The 21268-nt window shown below is 39.5% G+C and overlaps 1 protein-coding gene across 4 annotated transcripts in view; it reads right to left on the bottom strand.

Annotated features, from left to right (window-relative positions):
• Window positions 1-12797: 12797 nt before the first annotated feature.
• The window catches only part of FAR2 (fatty acyl-CoA reductase 2), a 150297-nt gene continuing 141826 nt past the window's right edge, over window positions 12798-21268 (bottom strand). For all 4 annotated transcript variants that reach the window (XM_065848321.2, XM_065848328.2, XM_071816951.1 and 1 more), the window contains exons 10-12: window positions 20907-21036; window positions 18371-18498; window positions 12798-17118 (exon numbers count right to left, since the gene is read on the bottom strand). In XM_065848321.2, the coding sequence (XP_065704393.1) occupies window positions 16956-17118; window positions 18371-18498; window positions 20907-21036 (421 nt within the window). In that variant the 3' untranslated portion in view covers window positions 12798-16955. The remainder of the gene's footprint in view (window positions 17119-18370; window positions 18499-20906; window positions 21037-21268) is intronic.

Genomic DNA, 21268 nt, shown 5'->3' with positions numbered 1-21268 from the left:
GTGCCCAGGTACAGAATATTTGCGTCCAGTTTTGCTAAGGCCAGGGCTTTGAGAATTGTTCCCTCTTGTTTAGCTGAATGAGAAATTGCGGACCACATGGATAAATAGTTCAACTAATTCTCTTTGCAAGGAGGAACAGGTAAATATTCTTCATGTTGTAACTAAATGAATTTTTGTTCTCTGTGACGGAAAGGATTCTTCTTATATGTGAGATAGATAGCATGTAATTTTACAGTACTAGGCACATTAAATAAATTAATGAAAAAATAGTAGTGCAGCTATGCATATGTGGACACTTAAGGCAGCAAAAGAGTGGAATGTAATGATCTGTTATACAGAAAATTCTGTGTGTAAAAAATGGATCCAAGGCATATGACTTTGATGAGGTTTTTAAAGTGGTGACTGAACTAAGAGTAGTCTTATAGTTTCCGTAAGTTTTACCAGAGAAGTGTGGGGTTAGAATGAGCAATTTCTGACAGGGAAACACGATTTTTTTATTTGGTATGCTGCAGGCTACATTACATTATAGAAAGTAATTAACATATAAAGATCTTGCAGTTGTACTGTATAAAAAACTTGAAAAGGTTTAGGTTACCAAAATCAGTGTGCTGAAGTTAATTCCACTTTTATCTAGGGATAAATTTGTAATTAATTGTTTCATTTTATAGTGACATATATGCAGATATTCATCAAAATACATAACTTAACAGCACAGTTGAAAGATGTGATTCTGACAGTGACAAAATGCCTGTACAACATGAGATTTAATGCTTGGTTCCCCAGGGTGATGCCATTCAGCCAGGGCAAATTTCATGCCCCTAGTCAGGGCTTGCCTGACTGCATCGTTGTAGCATCCTCCATCAGTACCGAGTGTGTGGTGCCATTCTGTCTCAGATTTGGAGATTGTCCTAGACCTAGTAGCCTGTAAAACTTTACAAATTCCATCTTGTAAGAACGACACTTATATATGCACTGCCAATGTGCTGAAAAAAATATTGTTCAGTCAAATTTTGCTAGTGATAGCAATGACTGGATCTTGCAATATTTCTGTGTCTCAGAGCCTGGTAAGGAGAATCTGATCCACCTTCCCATGAGAATGCTATTTCTTCTCTCTGAATTTATCATGAGATCTAAAACTTTGCTCTGATATTTTAAGTGTAACTGGTGTAAAATGGTGTGGGTAGTGAGTATCTTAACCTTTAACTTATGTTCCTGCCTTTTTTTTTTTTTTAATAACTATTTTGGTTCTTTACTTGATCATGGAAGACTGCCGCTGTGCATAGAGTCAGAGGGTTCGTGCCCATTTTTGTTGCTGAGAAGTAAGTAAAAAATCATATGTGTCTTATTTAGAAAACTTTCCAATGCTTCAGTTCCATATGTGTCATGGAATATAGCACTTCCAAATAAAATGCCAATTTACAAATCCTGACAAACAACTGATCAGCAGAGAATTCTTGCTTTACATACCAAAACGTATTTCCTATTTTGTATTGCTCATTGTTGATTTTATACTGCTTTCTAAGGCTAAAGAATATCTTGATTAGAATAAATACTAACAGAAAATAGTTTTAATTTAACGCGTATTAGATATAGTTAATTCCTTTGCTTTCTTTGATGTTCTTTATTTTGAGTCAGTAATCATACAAATGAAGCATAGGAAATACATTTTTAAAAAAATCTTTCTAGAAATATTAGACTCACCTTAATGACAAAAGTTGAAAATGAAATAGCATTAATGCAGCTATTGCTTTTATTATCCTTCAGCTGATATTGTCTTTTATCAAAAGTCTTAGCTCACATTCTCTCAACTTTCTCTTTCCTTTTGCTGCTGCTCACTGAAGCTTTTCAGAATCTTGTTAATGGAAGGATTGGTTGGTCATGAATCGGGAAAATACCATCACTTTCTTAGTTTAATCTTGTTATCTCTCACTTTCATTTTTTTTTCCGAAATAAATCTTAACTTATAGAACTTTGAGAATTCCCTTTCTTACAGTTTGGGTTTTAAACATCAGCTCCTTCCATCCTGATCTTCCGCATTTTTTCATCCTCTTGCATGCTGATTTACAGACCATCTGATTGCTTTCAGACCTAGCAGGATCTATTTTGGGCTGTTACTACTGGCCTTGAGAGGTCGTATTCGTAACTTAAACCTAATAATGGAATATACCGTAGTAACAACCAAAAATAAGTAAGATGTTGCTTCTGCTGAAGTTCTTACTGGAACAAATTGAAACAAAACAATAATAAGCTGTACTAAGTTTGGACAAAGCAACTGGGGTTATTGGCTTGCTTTACAATGGTATTGTACCTGTTAAACGTTTGGCTGATAATTCCACACAGTGGAATTATCAGGTCAGGGGTGTCAAACTCATTTTCACCAGAGGCCTCATCAGCTCTGTGGTTGCTTTCAAAGGGACAAATCTAGTTTTACGGCTGTATAAATGTAGGACTAGTTACATTTGGCCCTTTGAATGCAACTGTGAAGCTGATGTGGGCCCCAGGGAAAATGAGCTTGACCCCCTTGCTTTAGCTGGTGGACCTGAACTTCCACTAGCTATTTATTGTTTCATATTTGTTGTAGTATTAGGCTACCAACCTAGAACCAAGCTTGTTGTAGCTTGGATAGTTGTCTTGTGTCTTTTCTTTTGTGTTTGGCTTTGCTGTATGCACATGTAGTGAGGTGACTCAGCATCTTGGGCTGAGCCGCCATCCTCCCTTGTTACAAAGGGTATTAAATAGACCTGAACCTGGCAGTCAATGTATGTCCATCTCTACATCTTTATGCTTGTGGTTTGAGACAGGAGTGGCAGGGCTTCCTCTACCTGCCCTTTCTCTCAGGAGAAAAAAGTTGCCCCCCATCTCTTCAACTGCTCCCCATAATGTGCACTACTACTGCTGCAGCTGCTTGTCTCCATCCCCACCAGCAGCTGGATCATAGACTCAGACAGCTCCACAGTGGAGGAGCCAAAGCTGAGTGTTTCATCTCCTGGTTTCAGTGTCGTCCCCATCCCATGGGCATGACTCTTGACACGCTCACAGTTCGCCACTGCATCCCACTATATTTCCCCAGAAAGAGACCTAACTTCATTCTGCTACTTTGCTCACATGTTTTATCCTCCTCTCCATTCCCTTTGTTAAGTTAAAAACTAGGAAGTCTTCCCTACCTTTTGTATTTATTATTTAGTTCTAAGTAGTTGCTGTATTTTTCAGCCATACTTTATTTCTCCTGTTGTAGGCAGGCAAATACCACCTATCTGACTGCCTTTTGGGAGACTCTCATAGCTTGTGGAAGGGCAGCTGCTCAGACACACACCAGAAGTTCACAAAGCAGCGTCTAGTCATGTGAGGGCAGCTTTATGCTACCCCTGCCCGTGGCTGGTGTTACTTTGGGAAGAGGTTGGATGCCTGTGGGTTGAGCGGTGACAGGAGGGCTAAGGAAGAAGGCAAGGTGGGGTGGTGTAGCTGAGCTGGCTGGGGAGGGATGTGTCTGCAGTGAAGTAGTGGGGCTGTTTGCACTGACGAGCAGCTTTGCAGTCCACCATCATCTCCTACAGAAGAATGCAAGAGTTTGTGCTTGGTGCATAGCGTTGGCTATCAGTAGCAGCTGAGAACAAAGCTTCGCCATGAAGGACATGAGGGTTAAAGGGGGAGAATAAGGGAGAAAAGGAGTGGCGTTGGGAAATTAGAGGGTTTGGCACTGCTTAGGAGTTTAATTGATGATCTAAATGTTGGAGTACAGTGTGTGCTTTTCATCCTTGTAGATGACATCAGGCTGGCAGCAAGAGCTAAAATATCAGAGGATATGATTAGAATTTGAAATGACCTTGATGAATAGGAAAGAACACCCTGAAGACCTGGAAGATAATTCGATACAGAGATGCTCAGGCTCAGTGCTGAGGTGGAAATAATGAGGTGCACATCTCCTGGAGGGGAGCTGATGTAAGGAGACCTTGCATCACAGGGAAGGACGAGTATTTGACCATGCTGGAAAGTGAGTATGGTGGAAAGGTGATGACAGTGTTTGGTGATTCAAGGTAACTTGGACTGAACTGAAGCTGACTGTTGTGTTTAGCTTTTATCTTATTTTTAACATATTGTCACCCCACTAGCTCTATTATGAACATAAGTGGGGTGGCAGATAAACTGAATATTAACTAAATCCTTTTGCAAGTGTTGTTGCACCATGGATCAGGTTATATCACGGAACTCAGTTTCAGCAGAGTTTGTTAATTCTTACTGTATAAAAATCTGTCTGGATTTACAAAACACAAACAAACTTGTCCCTCACAGCAGAGGAGAAACTTTAAGCCTCTGTTGTCTTTTTCCAGGGTAATTTAATTAAAAATACAAATCAAAACCTCAAAAAATACAAACTCAGTGCAAGTTTACAACATATTTTTAAAGACAGCATACTCGGAATGTGTGTCTCAGGTTACCCAGAAGCGACCATTTGGGCGACTTGTCGGACTAGATACAAATAGATGTAATTTTCTCTGGAGCTGCTGCCTTCCTAGCAAATGTTGCTAGGTCTCAAAATTGGCTTGTGAGGTTTGTCTAAGGAACTCCCTCTCAGAGGATACAGCCGTTATCTGTGGAAAGTTACTCTTGCAATATGATGAGTAACTTCGAGTGGTTTTGTACCAGCAGAGAAGTGTAACCCTTGCTGCTTCCCTGATTACAGTTGGGTGATACGGAGGAGGGTCACAGATGATGAGGGTTACATATCCTACCCAGCTCTCTGAATGTTTCTCACTTCATCTACTGAGGCAGATAGCTGGGTTTCTAACACTTTTAAGAAATCAAAGAAGGGAAGGGTTGGAGAGACAGGCTCCAAGAGTAGAGCAAGGGGTTTGGAGGATGCTGCTGCTTCTTGTCCCTCTTTTGGCACTGAAGAATATAAAGGTATCTGGGCCCGAAGGAGAAACACATGTTTTCTAGTTCCCTCTCTTGATTTGGCCATTTTGGATGAAGGAACATCCCCAAGTTCCCTCACAGTTCTTGGAGGAGTTGTTCGGATGTGTCTGGGTCATGACGATGGACAAAAATACAAATTGTCCTGTGCTCTGACTTGCTTATAAATGACTTGGCTTTCATCTGAAAGCATTATACTTGGGTTAGTGCTCTGCTAAGCCAAGGCTGGGTTTTACTGCCAATGGGGCTGAGGGCTCTTTTAACATTATGTGGTATTGCCAGAATCACACAGCAGAGTGGTCTTGTCTCCCATGGGGACTGTGATTCCTTAGTTAATCTGTGCCTGGGAGTAGAGCCATGCTTAACCTGGCTTCTAGACTCAGGATGTCTCATGAGAAGCATCAGTAGTGTGACTATGGGGCAGATAAACTGTATATATGGAAGTGCACTATGGGTGGCTTCCCTAATTAGTCGTTACTTATCTTACAAACCCCAGAACTTCCAAGGTTTTGTTTCTCACCTTGCTCACAAGTGTCACAGCTAATAAAAGGTTGCTTGTCCAGCTGGGCTTATAAACTGGCACTTGAAGTCAATCTGTTTTACTTTAGTTCAATAATAAATTGATCTGTAAGTCATAGGTAATATAGTTGTGTATAAGTGATTTCTTTCACTAGAACAAGGTGAAAAAATAGTTTATTTCTCTCTTCTACTTTCTAACTTATCTTGTTTGGCCTTGCTTTAGTGTAATTGCTCTTCTGATCTGCAGAGTGTCAGCTTCCTGCCTTACTGCTGCTTCAGCCTCAATTGCCTTTTTGAGTTTACTTTATTAGTCTGTTCACTGCTGAATTTGCCCTTGTTGACTTAATATTTCTTGGTATTTTTCTTGGCTTATCCTATCTCACAGACTTTATCTATCAGCAAAGTTTCTCTAGAGGTGTTAAGTGGTAGCAAACTTTCCAGAGACCTCCATAGGCAACTGACGTTTCTCTTTTCCCAGACCAATTGTCACATCAGCCTCTGCTGGGAGGAGAGCAACAAAATGTGCTAAAATGATCAATACTTATGGATTGTGACAACAGGACTGACCAAAAAAAAAAAAATTCCACTCAAACTCAGTGTTGCATAAACATTGCCATTATTGAATAAGTTACTGCCATTCGCACTTCCAAGTAGCCAAACTTTTATTTATTACTCTACGATGACAAATTATAGTTTTTATTATTAATATCTCTAGATATAAATTTTTCTTTAGTTCCTCAAGTTGTAAAATGTCTTCATTTTTGAAGGCCCAGGGAAATGAGAAAGAATAACATAGAGACATTTAATTCCCCCCTCATTTCTCTGCAAGATTGTGCCATGCTAATAGCTTTCTGTTACTTTCTTTTCAAGATGTAACTGTCAGATGCCCTGGGATACTCACCCCTTCTCTTGGGGGTTTCTCAGCGTTCTATACAGCAAATACTGTCAGAAACAATGACAAATGACAGTGGCAAAGGACCAGCATTGGAACTAGCAAAACGTTTGCCTTGCGTACCTCAAATCTTGCCTGTTGTCTGATTATATTTGCTGGTCTAAAATCAGGCACAACCTCTTCCTACAAACTTTTTTGCTATTTTTGCTAGCATTTTCACAAGCCCTGATTTCTCTAACCGGTTTATATACATTTAGTCCAATTAATTATGGTGCACTTTGACAGCAGCTTTGCCCAAGTACCTTCCTAAGCCAGCGATTCCCAAAGAGCTGTTCTCTCAGGAGTGGTTATGAACCAAACAGCTCACTTTAAGAGAGAAGTGAATTGGGAATACAGAAGTCGGGTCACTAGTTGAGGTGGGAATTTCTGTTGAAAGCTCTCTGCAAAGCTCTCTGCGTACCATGTTCAGGGAAAGCTGGGGAAGGATGAATTTTGCTCAGCAGTGGTTTTAAAAGTCACTTTCTTCACTGACCCTGAATCAAGTTGTGTGCAGACCGATCTCTGTGCAGGTAGACTGTCACTTGTAGATGTGTGCCTGCAATCCCTGTCAGCGGACTTCCATCTGTGATGCTCTTCTTTCACTCCCTCTTATTCCTTGGTGGTACCTGAACACATATCAGGGCATAGACAAGGCCAGTGGGTAGGAATGAAGAGTAATGGTGTTAAGGTGATTTGGTGTGTTTTCCCATATTGCATTTTCTTTTGGCAGCCTATGGTAATCACGATTAGGTGGCTTTTCAAAGGCAGCTTCAAAATTATTGCCTTGATGCTGTCTTGACTAATCTTCATTCTGGGTCATTTTTATAGAAGATCTATTTCTCTGATGTCTACTTTTGATGTGGCTTTTACATCTGTGTCTGAGTGAAGCTCACACCATTAGTAGTGTAGTGTGTGCTGTTTCCCTGGAAGGAAAAAGTCACCTCTGAGATTGCAGTGCAGGAAGCTGTGGGAATTTGTATAATCTGATCACTTCTGGCAAGAGCAGTGGATGAGCATGTGCCCCTCCCATGGCTCTGAACTCTGACACTCAACTGACCTGCAGGCAGCCATCGCTTCCTCTGCTTTGGTGTTCCATTCAACAGAATGGCATGAATGCCTGAGTCCAGAAATCTGCTTTATCACTGTGCCATAGCACTTTTCAGAGTCCAATAATCCTACAGTTATAAAGTGGGACCTGTGGGGTCTGTTCTTAAAGAACAACAGTAACTTCTGGTTGTCCTTAGTTGAGGGAGGTGGAAACAATTGGCTGGGATTCCTTCCCTTGAGACCTGGGGCTTATTCTGTCATCTAAGCAATGATGTAGCAGCTAAGGATTGGTTGTCCTACATTATTAAATAATTTTCCTCCTCCTGGATTTGCTTCTTTTAGGAAATGAATAGTAATACAATTTCCCTAGTTTATTTAATTGATTATTTGGCTTGATAATCTTATGTCATCAGAATGTGAGAAGAAAAGCTTTAAATATTCAAGTCTGCAGGCTGACCTTTAAGTCTTTGTTCTTTAGCATGAATTTGAACTTTCTTGCTGATTCATTGATGCATCTTAATGGAAAACTGATGTTTTTTGCTACCTAAAGATCACATTTACATAAAAAAAAAGGAAAATAATATTTTAAGAGAAGATTTGCTAACAAAATTAAAACTATGGCTTTGATATATGCCCTGAGTATCAGGATTTGAAATCATTTTCATTGAGGAAAGGCTCATGGTAATGCTGTGACTTTTTCTCTCATTAAACTCTTTGCTATATTGCAAGGAAGTAGGCGATAATTACCAGTCATTATCTATTCTTGCTTTACAGAAGATCAGCATCATGAGGTGCATTCTCTGACCTTCATTTTCAAAATCAGTAGGGCTGAAAGGCTTATCCACTACTTGTTCTATAAAAACAAACAAAGCCTAGAAATCAACAAACAAAAAACCCTCAACATCCTCCTGTTTTCTTATTGGACTAGGACACCAAATAAAAAATCTTACAAAGCCTAGAGTGAGACTGGCAAAATGCCATTCTAATGAAAGAACAACATTACCAAGTCAATAGCAAATGCTACTAAGAGTGCCATTAACTTGAAAAGAAGAATGCAAAGATATTTCTGTTTAATCTGAATAGTGTGGGTCAGATTTTGTTTTTCATGCTAAATTCTGTTAGACAAGACTGGGAAAAGGTTGTGGTGGCTGTGGCAGTAGCAAGAAGCTGATGCAAAGGTTAAGCCAAAGCCAGGCCTTTCACCTGGAGTCCTTCAGTGCAAACTGGGACAGCTCCCCTTTTCTTTTCCTTCTTACCCCTGCTTTTGCTTTAACCTATATTGAGCAGCTATGGACTATCATGTGGATATTTAGGAACTGAAAAACATCAAACTCAGCCCTCTTTCTTCTCCTCTCACAGTGAAGATTTGATGAGACAGTTCCCTTCTAATCTTGGCCCACAAACACCCAAGAGCCTCTCTGGACCCTCCTGTCTTTCTTCCTCTTTTCTCATACAGAAGATACTTTTACCATAAAGAAATCGTAATCAAAACATTTTGACATGTGTATGTGGGGTGGAGAGAACAGATTGCAAGGAGAAAGGAAATTTGGGAGCTGCGTAACTTCTTGAAGAATGCAGAAAATGTGATGTTAGGATGGCAGAAGTATTGTTGGGGTTGGGCAACAGAATGAGACAAACTGGCTTTCTTGGCAAAGAAGTGTCTTTGAGAAATGTAGTTGTGTGGATTTGGCCCTAGTGTTGTTGTTGAGTCAAGTTCCCTTGCTCGAAGCAGTGGATTAGGCCTGCAGAATTTGTGGCACTCAAGCTTTATTCATGTATATATATGTACACACACATATATGCAAATATACACACGTATGTGCACATGCAGACACGATTTTTTTAATGTCTATAGCCTGCAGCATTGAAAAAATGTTGCTATCTGTGTTTGCCAGCACTTTGCGTGCTGTACGTTCCATAAGACCACTCCTACCACAGTGTTTAGGAGAAATCAGCCAACTGATGATAAATGACAGGCTGCTTGCGTGATTGTTTATATGGCAGGAGGAAAGACTTCTCACCAAGAATTAGTCATACACGCTAAATACCACCTCAATCTTCATGCTTTTTTTCTTTTCAGAGTTGTTCTTGTTGTTTCTTGTTTCGGTTTTATCAAGGCATTCTTAGTTTTTCAATTAAAAAAAAAGCCTCTTGGAGAAATTTAAAGGAAAGCATATTTGTGGTTTGGCAAAATAAGACTAAGATGACAAACTTTCTGCAACAAACATGTTTTTTGGAAAGGAATTAGTAAGAAGATTTCTCACTCTTGACAAAAACATTTTTATCAATAATACATGGTGAAATTATTTCATAGTGTGCTTTTTTGATAAGTGATGCTTTTGAAAACTAACAAATTTGTAGGTTGTTTATTTTTATGATAATTAAATGCTTTTTTTCTTGAATAGCATTGGACAGAAACTGAAAAATACTAGTCTATCCACATCTACCACCTCCAAGTCGTGGTCCTCTGTAGCCCCCTTGGAATTTAAGACGACATTTTTGAAAGGCATTTTAGCTTCTAGAATTCAAAATAATGTCTGAAAAAAAGAGCCTAAGTACTGAGTACCTATGATTTTTAAAATTAGGTAAGACATGGCTTATGTTTGCACTGAAACTAAGGAAGCTTTGGCCATGTTTTTTGTTAAATTAGCTTTCCATTACATCCCTCGGTAGTGCATAGTGTGCCACTATTTACAGCACACTTGCACCTTGGCTTCCCTCCCCTTACACTTAATTGTAATGGCAATCAATATTAAAACCTCATTCCTATCCCTTTCCAGAGACACAGCTAACTGGGGATTTGACCCTACTCAGATTTGATCTGCCCTCTTTCCCTGCCTTCCAAAATTTCACATGTGTCTGTGTCTATGTGCACTCCTAGGTTCATCCATAGGTTTATAGATGGCAAATATTTTGACCAATCCTGTCTTGAGACATATCTACAATACACATATTATTATACATTTATGTATTTAGGAATATACACATATGTATATTTACAAGATTAAAAGTTTCTGAAAATGAGATTACTGCAAGGCATTGCAGTCGCTAGAATTCAAATGGAAATATTGAAACACAGAACAATTGCAGTTTGTGCTCAGCGTTCAGGGTGTCTGATCCTGCTGTGCTCCTGCTGAACACCGGAAGAAGCTCAGATAATCTACCTATCATGAAAATCTTCATGAAGTGTTGGGCAATGAGCCAAGATCCAGTAGACCAGCTAGGGGAGATGGGAGTGAACTGGTGGCAGTCTGTGCTGTGCATATGCATTTGAAAACAAAATTGTTACAGCAGCAAAGAGAATGGAGGTGTTTTGATTTCAGGCTCTTCCAATGAAGATAACTGGAAACACAGACTCAAGCTTTGATGTTATAATATAAACACCTTTTTTTTTTTTTGATGATTTGATAGCAGCGACCTCCAGGGATGTGACATTCTCTTCATCTACAAACACACTGACCGAGTGCCTGAACTCAGAGCTTGAGACAGTGTCTTTACTTTGGTAGGTGGAGATTTTTGACTATTGGAATTTTCCATCTGTGAAGATTTTATTTCAGCATGAAGGATTTTTATTTTTCCAGAACAAGAAAAGGTAAGAACTCTTCTGCCCATAAAACAAACGCCTTGCTATTCATCAACGTGATTTCATTATCTTACTGAGCCATTGCTTCCAAATGGTCTTCAAGAAATCATTTGAAGTACAGTGAAGTATTTGTCATAGAGTCAGAATGTTCTTGGCAATCCAGAGAATTGCTAGATTAAGAGTTTATCCAACAGCCTGAAGTTGAATTGGAAACACTTATTGGAAACACATATAAACCAGGATTATTCCTCCTCTCCTTGCCCCACCACCTATGCAATAACATCCTTAAACTTTTCTCACCATATAGTAGGGTCTTGAGGTAAAAGCATGCCACATTTCTGTGGACTTTAAAAGCTCTTCATGCCAGAAGAGCATTGTAGTGTTAAGTATAAACTGAAGTCCTTACCTTGTAAAACTAAGAATTTGAGGTAATATTTTCAAGTGCCAATGGTATGTTGCTCAGGTTGTTACAAATTTCTTGCTGCTGAAGACCTGTCCATATCACTTTCTGGAAAACACTTATCAGAGATGGACCCTTCCAGGTCTTATGTATGTGGGTTAAAGTCTCACCGTCATTACTTTCTAAAATTTGGGGTTCCCCCTCCTTGATTTCCCTCTCCTGGCCTGTGCAGCAGGTCCTTGTGCTGGCAGCTGTGGTGCAGATGTGTACAGATGTGGTGCAGATGCAGCCCATGCTGAACTGCAATGGCCAGAAAGTAACTATATCTCCTTTAGCAACTAAACCAATGCAAAGCAACCATAGTTTTAAAATATTTTGTTTTATTAAATGTTTAAAATAACATAAACATATTAACAATTTTATGGCTGAGGTTCTCATAATTTGTGACTTTATCATTTTATCTGATTTGAGAGCTCAAAAGATTACACCTTAACATTAGAAACTTTGTAATTAAGATTTATAACAGTAAGTTGTCTCATAGCTAACAAGAAAATAGAAATAGCAGATAGAACCATATAAACTTTTGACAGTGGGAGCGTACATATTTTACTATAAACTGGTGTCTGCCAAGATTATGTATGAACAAGAAACTTTTGTAAGCAGTTTCATGTTAATCTGAACAAACCAACTCAAATCATAGTTGACATTTAAGCAATAGAGAAAAGTGGGATAGTACATCTTTAATTATTCCCCAAATACACTTTTTTTTAAAATTTTTAAATTCTCTTCAGTAAGTCTGTACCACCTTCATACCGATATTTAGCACCATTTAATGGACTATTCACCATTTAGCTTCTGCGGAAGGTACAGGATGGTGTTTACTCTGCATTAGAATAATGGGTCCAATTACAGTAAAAGTTCTTGCTTTCTGTGGTAGAACGTCAATGCTGGAAGAGCAACAGCATGCTTTTGACCGTGAAGCTGTAGCTTATTTACAAACAAAAGAATGCCCCCTTCCCTCTTTTCCCAGTTGCTTATTCATGATGATGATTTGATTAATAGTACTATAGGTTAGGTTTCCTTTACACTGGAAACTAGGATAGATTTTAGTCACGTCATCTTTAATTGGAACAATGCATACCAAACAAACACGGCCTGGCATTTCAATATGAGCTCCACTGTTTTTACCTTCTCTGTATGTTGTATGAGAAAACTGGTGCTGAAAGATATAACTATACACCCAGACATATATAACCATGTTTTCTTAAAAATGTGAAGTAGCAAATCTCTTGAGGAAGTGGGTAACGTGCCAACAACCTGTATTATACCAGTTACACCCTCTCTCTGCCAAGAAAGAATTGTGTTTTCTCAGTGAAGCTATTGGGGTAGAGAGTGGAGGAGCGAGGTTTGTTTTTTTTTTAACAGACATGCTGAAGATAAACAGCTTTGGTTGTCAGTCAAAAGGCAGTTTAAGCTCAGATTAATTTTAGGGATTTTTTTTTTTTTTGTTATCACAATTTAATACAAGAAGAGATACTTCTTAATTGCAAGCTTATGCCCATTGCTTTTTGGCAGTGAAATTATATTCGGTGTTTCATTGCTTTTGCACAGCTGTTCATAGCTATAGCCTACAGACTAGTGTATATGCATAATATTAACAAAACGTTAGTACGTTGGGTTCAGCAGAGGTCCAAGTTATTTCTGTAGAGCACTGCAGGCTCCTGACACAGAGATGTGGTAGATGCACTGCAAGTTCATAGGGTACAATCAATTACAAAGGATAATCCCTTTGTACTGTTTGTGGCAGATATTTTATTTTGTGGCTGTGCAGAATTACTGCCAATACTGTTCTCTATGCTGCTTGTTGGTAGCTGGGGAAAAGGACAGAGGAACCTTTCTGTTCATTTTTTTTTTATTACAAGAAACCAAACTGATAACAAAATGCTGACAGAGCTCTTCCCCTATGCCTTGGGAGTCAGAGTGCTCCGAGTTTGGCAGCTCTTAGTTCTCTGATCCTTTTAGTCTCCCTTTCCTGGTCGAGCTGGCTGCTCTGTGCCTAGCAATGCTTCTGCTATCTATGAGCAGAGGCACCAAGTGCGCTCGTAGTCCTCTCTTGTCCCCACAGCATTCACCATGCTACTCCTGTAGGGGAAAAATACCCCAAACCAACCCAAGTCGTGCTTCAACCTTATAGTTGTGAGTGCGAGTTGTTCACGCTAATTTGCACACAGTTACCACGGGACCTCCAATTTAACTTGATAATAACAACTATATTTGGCTTTTCTTTTGTCAAAAGCTTGTGACTATAGATGAAAGAGCAAGAAAGAGAATAGGGAAGAAAAGAAGCGGCTGTCACTTGTTGTTTTCTTTTAGATATTTCCCCCAGGGCTTGGGTTTCTTCAGAGCAAATACAAATACAGTGGGGAGCACACAATAAAACATCAGAGATAAGTCACTGCTTGAGGCAAGAAAAAGTTCCTATACCAGGTCCAGCTTTCCATGACAACAGTCATGACTGGCAGCCAAAGGCCACTGCCACATGTCAGTGTCTGCATTGAGGTTTTTCTGAAATATCTCTGTGGTTCAGACAACCACTTGAAAGCATACCAAGCCACGGGAAAATGGATTAAAGATTCAAATTTCACTGCATGTTATTTCTGTGTTAAGGAAAACTAACAGCTCGATCCCCCTCCAGGCAAGGCCAGAGCTCTGGAGAAAGCTGCTGGCAATGCTGTGTGGGCTATGAAAGGTCTCCAGAAGAGCAGATGACATCTGCAACAGCTGTGTTTCTGCAACATCCCAAGCAGCTCCTGCTGGTTTTTCAGGGCTTCACTGTGGCTGTTACCTTCAGCAAAATGCTGAAGGGCTTTAAAAGGTGATACAACCACTGTGAAACCTGAAGCATCTTTTTGCACGTGCAGAAAACAGGTCAGGATAATGTCAGGTGAGCAAAGATACATCTCAGACTTGTTGGGACAACACAGCCAGTGCAAATAACTATGAATGCCACCAGGCATACGTGAGGAATGCGTGGCATGACCAGCCTTGGGGAAGGGAAGGCAGGACACTGTGCTCATAGTAGGTCTGGTCTATATCAGTCAGCTGTTGTATGTGTAACAGGTCTGCAGTATTTGAATTTTCTGTGAGACTCAGGTTTTTGTCTATCGTGTGCATGGCCTGAGACTTACGATCCTCTTAGATGTGGCTTCTTTTTGTACATAAGGCAGGCACTTAAAAAGAATGTTAGGATACGAGTTAATATTCTTTCTTACTTTTAAAATGAAGTTAATTTCAAAGTAATCTGAGATTTTGTTTTGTTTTTTTTAGCCTTTCATATGAGTAAACTGGAAGCTGGCTGATGACCTGCTTGTTTACTTGAGGGAATGAAGTCTTTCTAGAGGAATCCCAACAGCAACCTCCCTCACTCTGCAAAGTAGCCACAGTCTCTACATTTCCAGGTTAGCAAAATACAATGCAGCTAACCTTCACCATATACACTGATATGGAATCTTTGCATGTGATATGTCTGGTACCGAGCACCTGAACCCATACCTCCTGGTTTCCCAGGCAGTGACACCTTGCTAATGTGCAGTGCACAGCATGCACTGCCAGCTTTCTGGAGTTGGAAAACACATAGCTAACAACCAGGATGGTTTCATTTTGAAACTATGTTTTCAAGGCAAGAACTTAAAAATTTTGCATTTTGTAAACTAGATGTTTGACCTCACTGAGCATAGATCAGAACTAATGTGTGACAGACACATGGGCCCTTGCTTGGGAATGCCAGAGCCCTGCCATTTTAGATATCATGCTTCTGGTCACATTCTGCTGCATCCTTTGGCAGTTGCCTGAAACTAGACCTCTGGGGCATAAGGGGGAAGATTAATTTCTTGCGCCTTTAGAAAGACTTTTGAACCAGCTTGGAGGCCTATGATATAAATATACTGTCATCTTAACTCGCTCTTGCCTTCAGTGGCAAAAAACAAGGATAACTTTTGAAGCAAGCCGGCTTTGTAAATGCTCTGCTATTCTCAGCTCTCAAAAGAGCAACTGTGTCATTTTTTGTGGCGTAGCACTACTTTTTCAAACAGCTAACATGACACAAGACTAAAGAAATTGGATACTGCATTGTTTCAAAAACTAGCTGTTTGAAATTCTGATAATTTTAAAGTGCTTTTTCAGTGTTATCTGAATAAAAAAATATTCCAGTATTAGGTTTGACTTTGAAACATCAGATATCATGATAAATTTCTTGCTGTTGTTGCACCAGCTACTTTGAAGAAGATTCTCTCCTTCTCTCTCCCCACAGGAATTCATACTTCACTAGTGGAAACAAGTATCTCTAATAGCCACGAGCATTAGGGAGATCCTTGGGTTCCTTTGAAGCTGCAATGTAGGACAAAATGTGTTACTTTCACAGTGTATGTTTAAAACAGAAGTCAATGAAACCTCTCCTATTGTCAACAAAAACAAGTTTCAGGCTTTCAATTTCTACTGACAGGAAAGGCAGCAGAACTGGCCTGATGGAATTTCCTCCATACATGTCTTTACACTTTCTTTGCCAGTAGAAGTGATCAACTGCAAAGTGATTTAGCTGTAGTGAAAGTGTGAAAGACAGTATCAGGCTTTTTTTAAGCTACCGGGAGAGAAGTTTTCTGCAGACAAATCCAAGGGGGAAAAAGACCTATTCCTCAAAAATAATAGAGAGTTTCTGAATTCTTCTTCAATCTTTTAAGAAGTCTACTCTTCATTTTCAGAGTAAGTAGAGCATATTTTCAAGCCAAAAAAGTGTTCCAAGCAAAGGTGATAAATCCAAGAGCAGGGTGTTTTAATAGACTGCAACCTTAACCACAGAGAGAAAAAATACCTCTCCATAAGCAAGCAGCTCATGAGTGAGTAGAGTTAACACAGGTACGTGAACTCAATGCATGTCTTCAGTTATGGCTTGAAAGTATCAGTCCTCAGTAGCAATATCAGACAAGATCCAAAAACTGTTCAGTGTGTTCACTGGTCTAGTGTAACTGATTCTTTTCTCCTCTAAGTTTTGAAAAACTGCAAATTTGAAATCATGTTTTTTCTATGAGGTACCATTTCACTGAATGAGAATGAAACAATAGCCTCTTTAGGAAGACCTCTTACAGGTTGATTTCCTTGACTGGGTCTTCTCTGATGGCATCCTTTTCTCCTAAAGTAGTATGCTTTAAATTTGCCTCTTTTGAGGAAGAAGATAGGATTAAGAGAGCCTAGGTAGTACATGGGAAGACAATGACTTTGGTTAATCCTTACTCTTGCACATCAGACTCTAGATGAACGGTTCCATCTTGACCTGTTCCTAAAGCTTCATTTATGGCTTTAAAAATTGGCCTGGTCCTATGGAAGAAAGACCACCATGTATTAAAGCATGAATTAAAATTAAAAATGTGAACATACAACTGTGCACAATAAATGCAGGCTGCTGTTGGAGGGAATGGATTTTTCTGCTACTTTCAGACCCCGACACCCATAGTTGCTGATTAGAGGAGATGGAGGTCCTTCTGGAAGAGGCTGGTTGCTGATGAACGGCTTCAGTGCCTGAGGGTACTGGATGCCCTGAAGTAGGAAAGGAACTTGTAGCAGAGGCTCACCACAAAGTACCAGATGTTTCGAGCCATCTGTGACCTTGCAATGAAAATGCGCCAGATGATCACAAGGAGAGTGGTGTTGAATGCATATCGGATGTTCCTCAGCCTGAGAAAGATAAAGAGGCATCTTATGGAGGAAGACAAAAGCACAAAAAATTTAGCAGCTTGCTTCGGTTGCTACAGGTAATTTTATAAGGAATCCTATATACAAGTGGCCCTTGGGCTTTTTGTCTTTCCTGTGTTGGTGAAGACACTGTGCCTAAGATGTCCCTACCATCTTGCCAACGACTGTGTTGAAGTTATGGGATAGCGAATAGTTAATGGAATAGGTGGAATACCTTTATTGCAAGTGTCTCTTGATCTGTGTACACTAATTTCAGACCAGAATAGACACTGAAATCATACTGAGAGTTGTTTTCTTAATGATAGTCTAGGTCCAATACTTTGTGCTTTCATTTGGTGAGTAAGGTTCTTGGTTGAAACCTTGTCTTTAATGCTGGGAAATTACTCAATAATTATAAATGGTCTTCACTTTTGCAGTACTGCAAATAGGCTATGAGGCAGTTAGTGGCCTTTTACAGAGGTTTTTATAGATCCTTTAAAAATGACCCATGAACAAACAACCTTTTAGGGATTCCTTTATATGGCAGCAGGCTGTTCTATGCTTCAAGCATTTACAGTGCACAAGAATGTTTTTTCTTAAAGGAAAGAACGAGGCTCTTACTTCAAGAGAGCTGCTCTTCCTCCTTTTGCCTGCACTTGTCAGTAAAAGGGCTGCAGAAGACAGGAAGAGCACAATCTTTAACTGAATAGGGGAAGGATAATCTCAAATTGCTCATTCAGACCCTCTTAAACTGCCACCAGGGATTGAATGCAAAAGGTCTGCACTGATTTTGGAAAATTTTTGTCCATTCCCCCAAGGAATCAGAAGCTCCAGCTTTAAAGTGAAATCTAAAATCATACAAATGTCTGAAGTTTTTATGCTATGTCTTTGAATTGCTAAAAAATTCTAGGAGCTTTATAAAATCTAAATCTGACTTGTATTTTTCTATTGTAATTCTGAACGATGAGGAACTTCTGCATTCAAGTATTCCTCTTCTGCATTGTAACTTAATTACTTGGTCATCTGCTGGGAAGGCATAATATCTAGTGCCTAATCATTAGTGTCATCAAAAGTCCTCTTTCTTATGGGAAGGAAAAACGAAATACTGTCAACCCTCTGCCCTAAGAAATAAGCTATGCTCTGTTTATTTCCATATTATTCAACAACAGTTATGGCAATGTAAATAGAACAATTTTCCTCAAAAGCCATTCAAAGTAGCCAGGAGCTCTTGTCCTTGTCACTGGATATGACTTACTTTCGTAAGTGCTGCCTTGCTGCTGGAATGCCAGACATGTCCTCATTTAGCAGGTACTTCTTAGCACCTAGGCAATAGCTTTCAATGTATTCTGACCAGTGCAGCTGACGAACATCGAAGTTGTATAACTGGGATTTAAAGACAAAGAGCAGAAGTTAAACACCAGAGTTCAAAACAAGTTTACTTTAAGCATCAATTCTTTGCTGACCTCCATTCCTGACAAGACCCCCTCTCTGAAGTTTTTAAAGCCATCAAGTTTCTAAGAACACAGTGGCACTAACAAACTATATTTTACAGCTGTCAATTAGTGTCTTACCCAGCTGGGAATGTGGGAAAACCAAGCAGAAATTTAGTGCTAACTGGCAGATAAACTTGTCCTTCAGGTGGCCATTTGCGCATAAACACATGTATCTATACACACATATGCTATACACACATACACAAAATTGTGGAAGAAAAGTGACATTCCACTCAGATAAAAGGATTAATCCAAAAACCTCCATGCAGTTTTTAATGTGTCACTAAAGTTACGTGCAAATAAATTAATTGGACATTAAGTCAACTGCTGCCTCTGCATCAGTATTGCTCTGTGTTGTGCTGCATTCTCTTTCAGCATCTAGACTGACAAAAGTCCAAGAAATAGGTTACTTTGCTCTTTGGCGTCAACAAAATCTAATCGTAGAGTTAATTACCCCTGAAAAATTCAAATGGTATTATTGGAAAAATTGTTAGCAAGCTCTGAGAGCAAAGAAAAGATTTGTAAAGAGGAAGAGGTTCTTTTTTGTAGAGAATATTTTTGTTTAAACAAAGGAGTGAAGTGAATGGCATTTCTTATTTACAGGGTCTTACAAGGGAAGATACTCAGAAAAGTATCTTCCTTTCACTTCTTTGGTGCTTTGGTGCAAGAGCTTTGGTATCAGACCAGCAACAGCTGAGCAGAGAGGTGTTAGCTAACTTTCAAATACAGGGGATTAGCTACTGCACAGATCATGGTGTATCTGTCAGATACATACAGAAATGTGTGCTGTAAACTGTCTATTAATAACTTGAATGCTGCTCACAATGCAGCAGTGGCAACACGGGATGTGGTGCATCTCACAGAGTTCTCATAAGCAGCTTGGTAAGCTTGAAATTCTGCCCAGCTTGCACTGAGTCCTCGATGTTTATTTCTTGTTTATCTGCCTGAGAACTAACTCCTATCCTACCATTTATGTTCTCTCTCCTGTAGTCATAGCAGTGTCACTACCCTTAGAAGTCAGAATTTGCTGCATACTCTCCCTCTGCAGATTAGGGGAGAAAACTCTTGATTCTACTACTCAGAGTCTGTGCAAGAATTTAATGATGTGAGTGAGACTAGTTTGATGTGAATGCCTAAGTATCTCTTTTCAAGAAGTTACTGACCCAAGGTGTGTTCAAGTTTATCACAGAAATACTCTTTGTATTCCTTCAGTCTTTCAGTTACAATCCCATTCTTAAGGAGTACTATTTCAAACCTATAAAGACTACAGCAGAACCTGACATACTGCAAAGTCCCCACATTCTCTGGGGACTTAAATCTAACAGGAACTTTTTTCATGTTGTTCAGGGTAAGACTCTATATATTAAGTAAGTTTTCCCTGTGCAGTGCCCATTAAAACCAATGTGGATGAAAATGCCAAAATCATTCAAGTATTTCCCATCTAGATCTCCCAACAAAAGCTACCAACTGCCAGAAGAGATGAGGGAGAAAGAGATGTTGTAAAGGAGGTTCCTGGTTTTCCAAGAGCGAAACACTTAGAAAATTAGAATGAAAAGATAGTGGGAATACTTCATAGTTTTTAGTGATTAATTAATTACCATGAAACTCCCCAAAGCACATATCTTTGCATTACCATTGATGCTGTCTTTCTGGGGCCCCTGTACAGCACATTAGTTAACATAGTCACATCATACCATGAAAGGGGATGCCTGAAATTCTTGGGGACCAGAGTTGTGGTGTGAAAACTGGAACTGACCTTTTCTTTTTAGAAAGAGAAATGTCATGTGTCCATCAAAAAAGGAATGCCCTTAGCTTTCCTATCCACTGAGTATTCCAGTCTACGTAGCCAACCACAGGGTAGTTAGTAAAATGGCCACTGTTACATAGGATGCCTTTAACTTCTCCAACTCAAAGGGCTGAGTACAGCTGGGTCACTGGGAATATAAAGTTATGTTTCCTTTGTACAATCCGTTTTGTCTGTGGAAACAAATCCAGATTGTTTACAGGCCAAATAGAAAACTGACAGCACAAGGCAGAGAGGGGCCATGTTAACTCAAAAGACTGCGGTGATTGACCTGTCTCAGTAGAAAAAGCAATACACCTTAAGAGAAAACATTCTCCTGTAATAAACAGGTTTCTGATAAGTTAATAAAATAAGGAGGAAATACATTATTTCAAGCTAAAGTCAGTTCCAGTCATCTAGGTAGATGTCACTCATAAGCTTAGCAGTACACTAAAAACAATTGCTGCAGATGAACAGAACTGGCATTTAGCAATCCATATTTAAGACATGCTTACCTTTTTGTCTTCTGTGTTAAGGTGACTCATTAACATATTCATATTATCTGAAGACCAGTCCCAGGACTGGGTGGAGAAGTACTGCAGGAGCATCATTGACTTGTGAAGTCGATTGATGATCTTCATCATTCTGAAAAAGAGGAGGAGTGTCAGAGGTGGATAGAAAGTTTGACCTTATGCAAAAGCTGTCAGTTTGCTCTGTAGGTGTTTTCACCAATCCAGATGAATAGGCATTGCATATCCTGATGAGCACTGCACTTCTGCTCACCAGGCCGAGCACTTGCAAGTCAAACTGCTCCAGCTGAGACTTGAGCCTACAGCTCCCCAGCTTTTACTGTTGGCTGGAATGTTGGGTGCAAACA

Source organism: Patagioenas fasciata, chromosome 1, assembly GCF_037038585.1.
Source record: "Patagioenas fasciata isolate bPatFas1 chromosome 1, bPatFas1.hap1, whole genome shotgun sequence".
Lineage (NCBI taxonomy): Eukaryota > Metazoa > Chordata > Aves > Columbiformes > Columbidae > Patagioenas > Patagioenas fasciata.
Note: the sequence above shows the minus strand (reverse complement) of the source record. Positions and strands in the feature narration are given on the sequence as shown.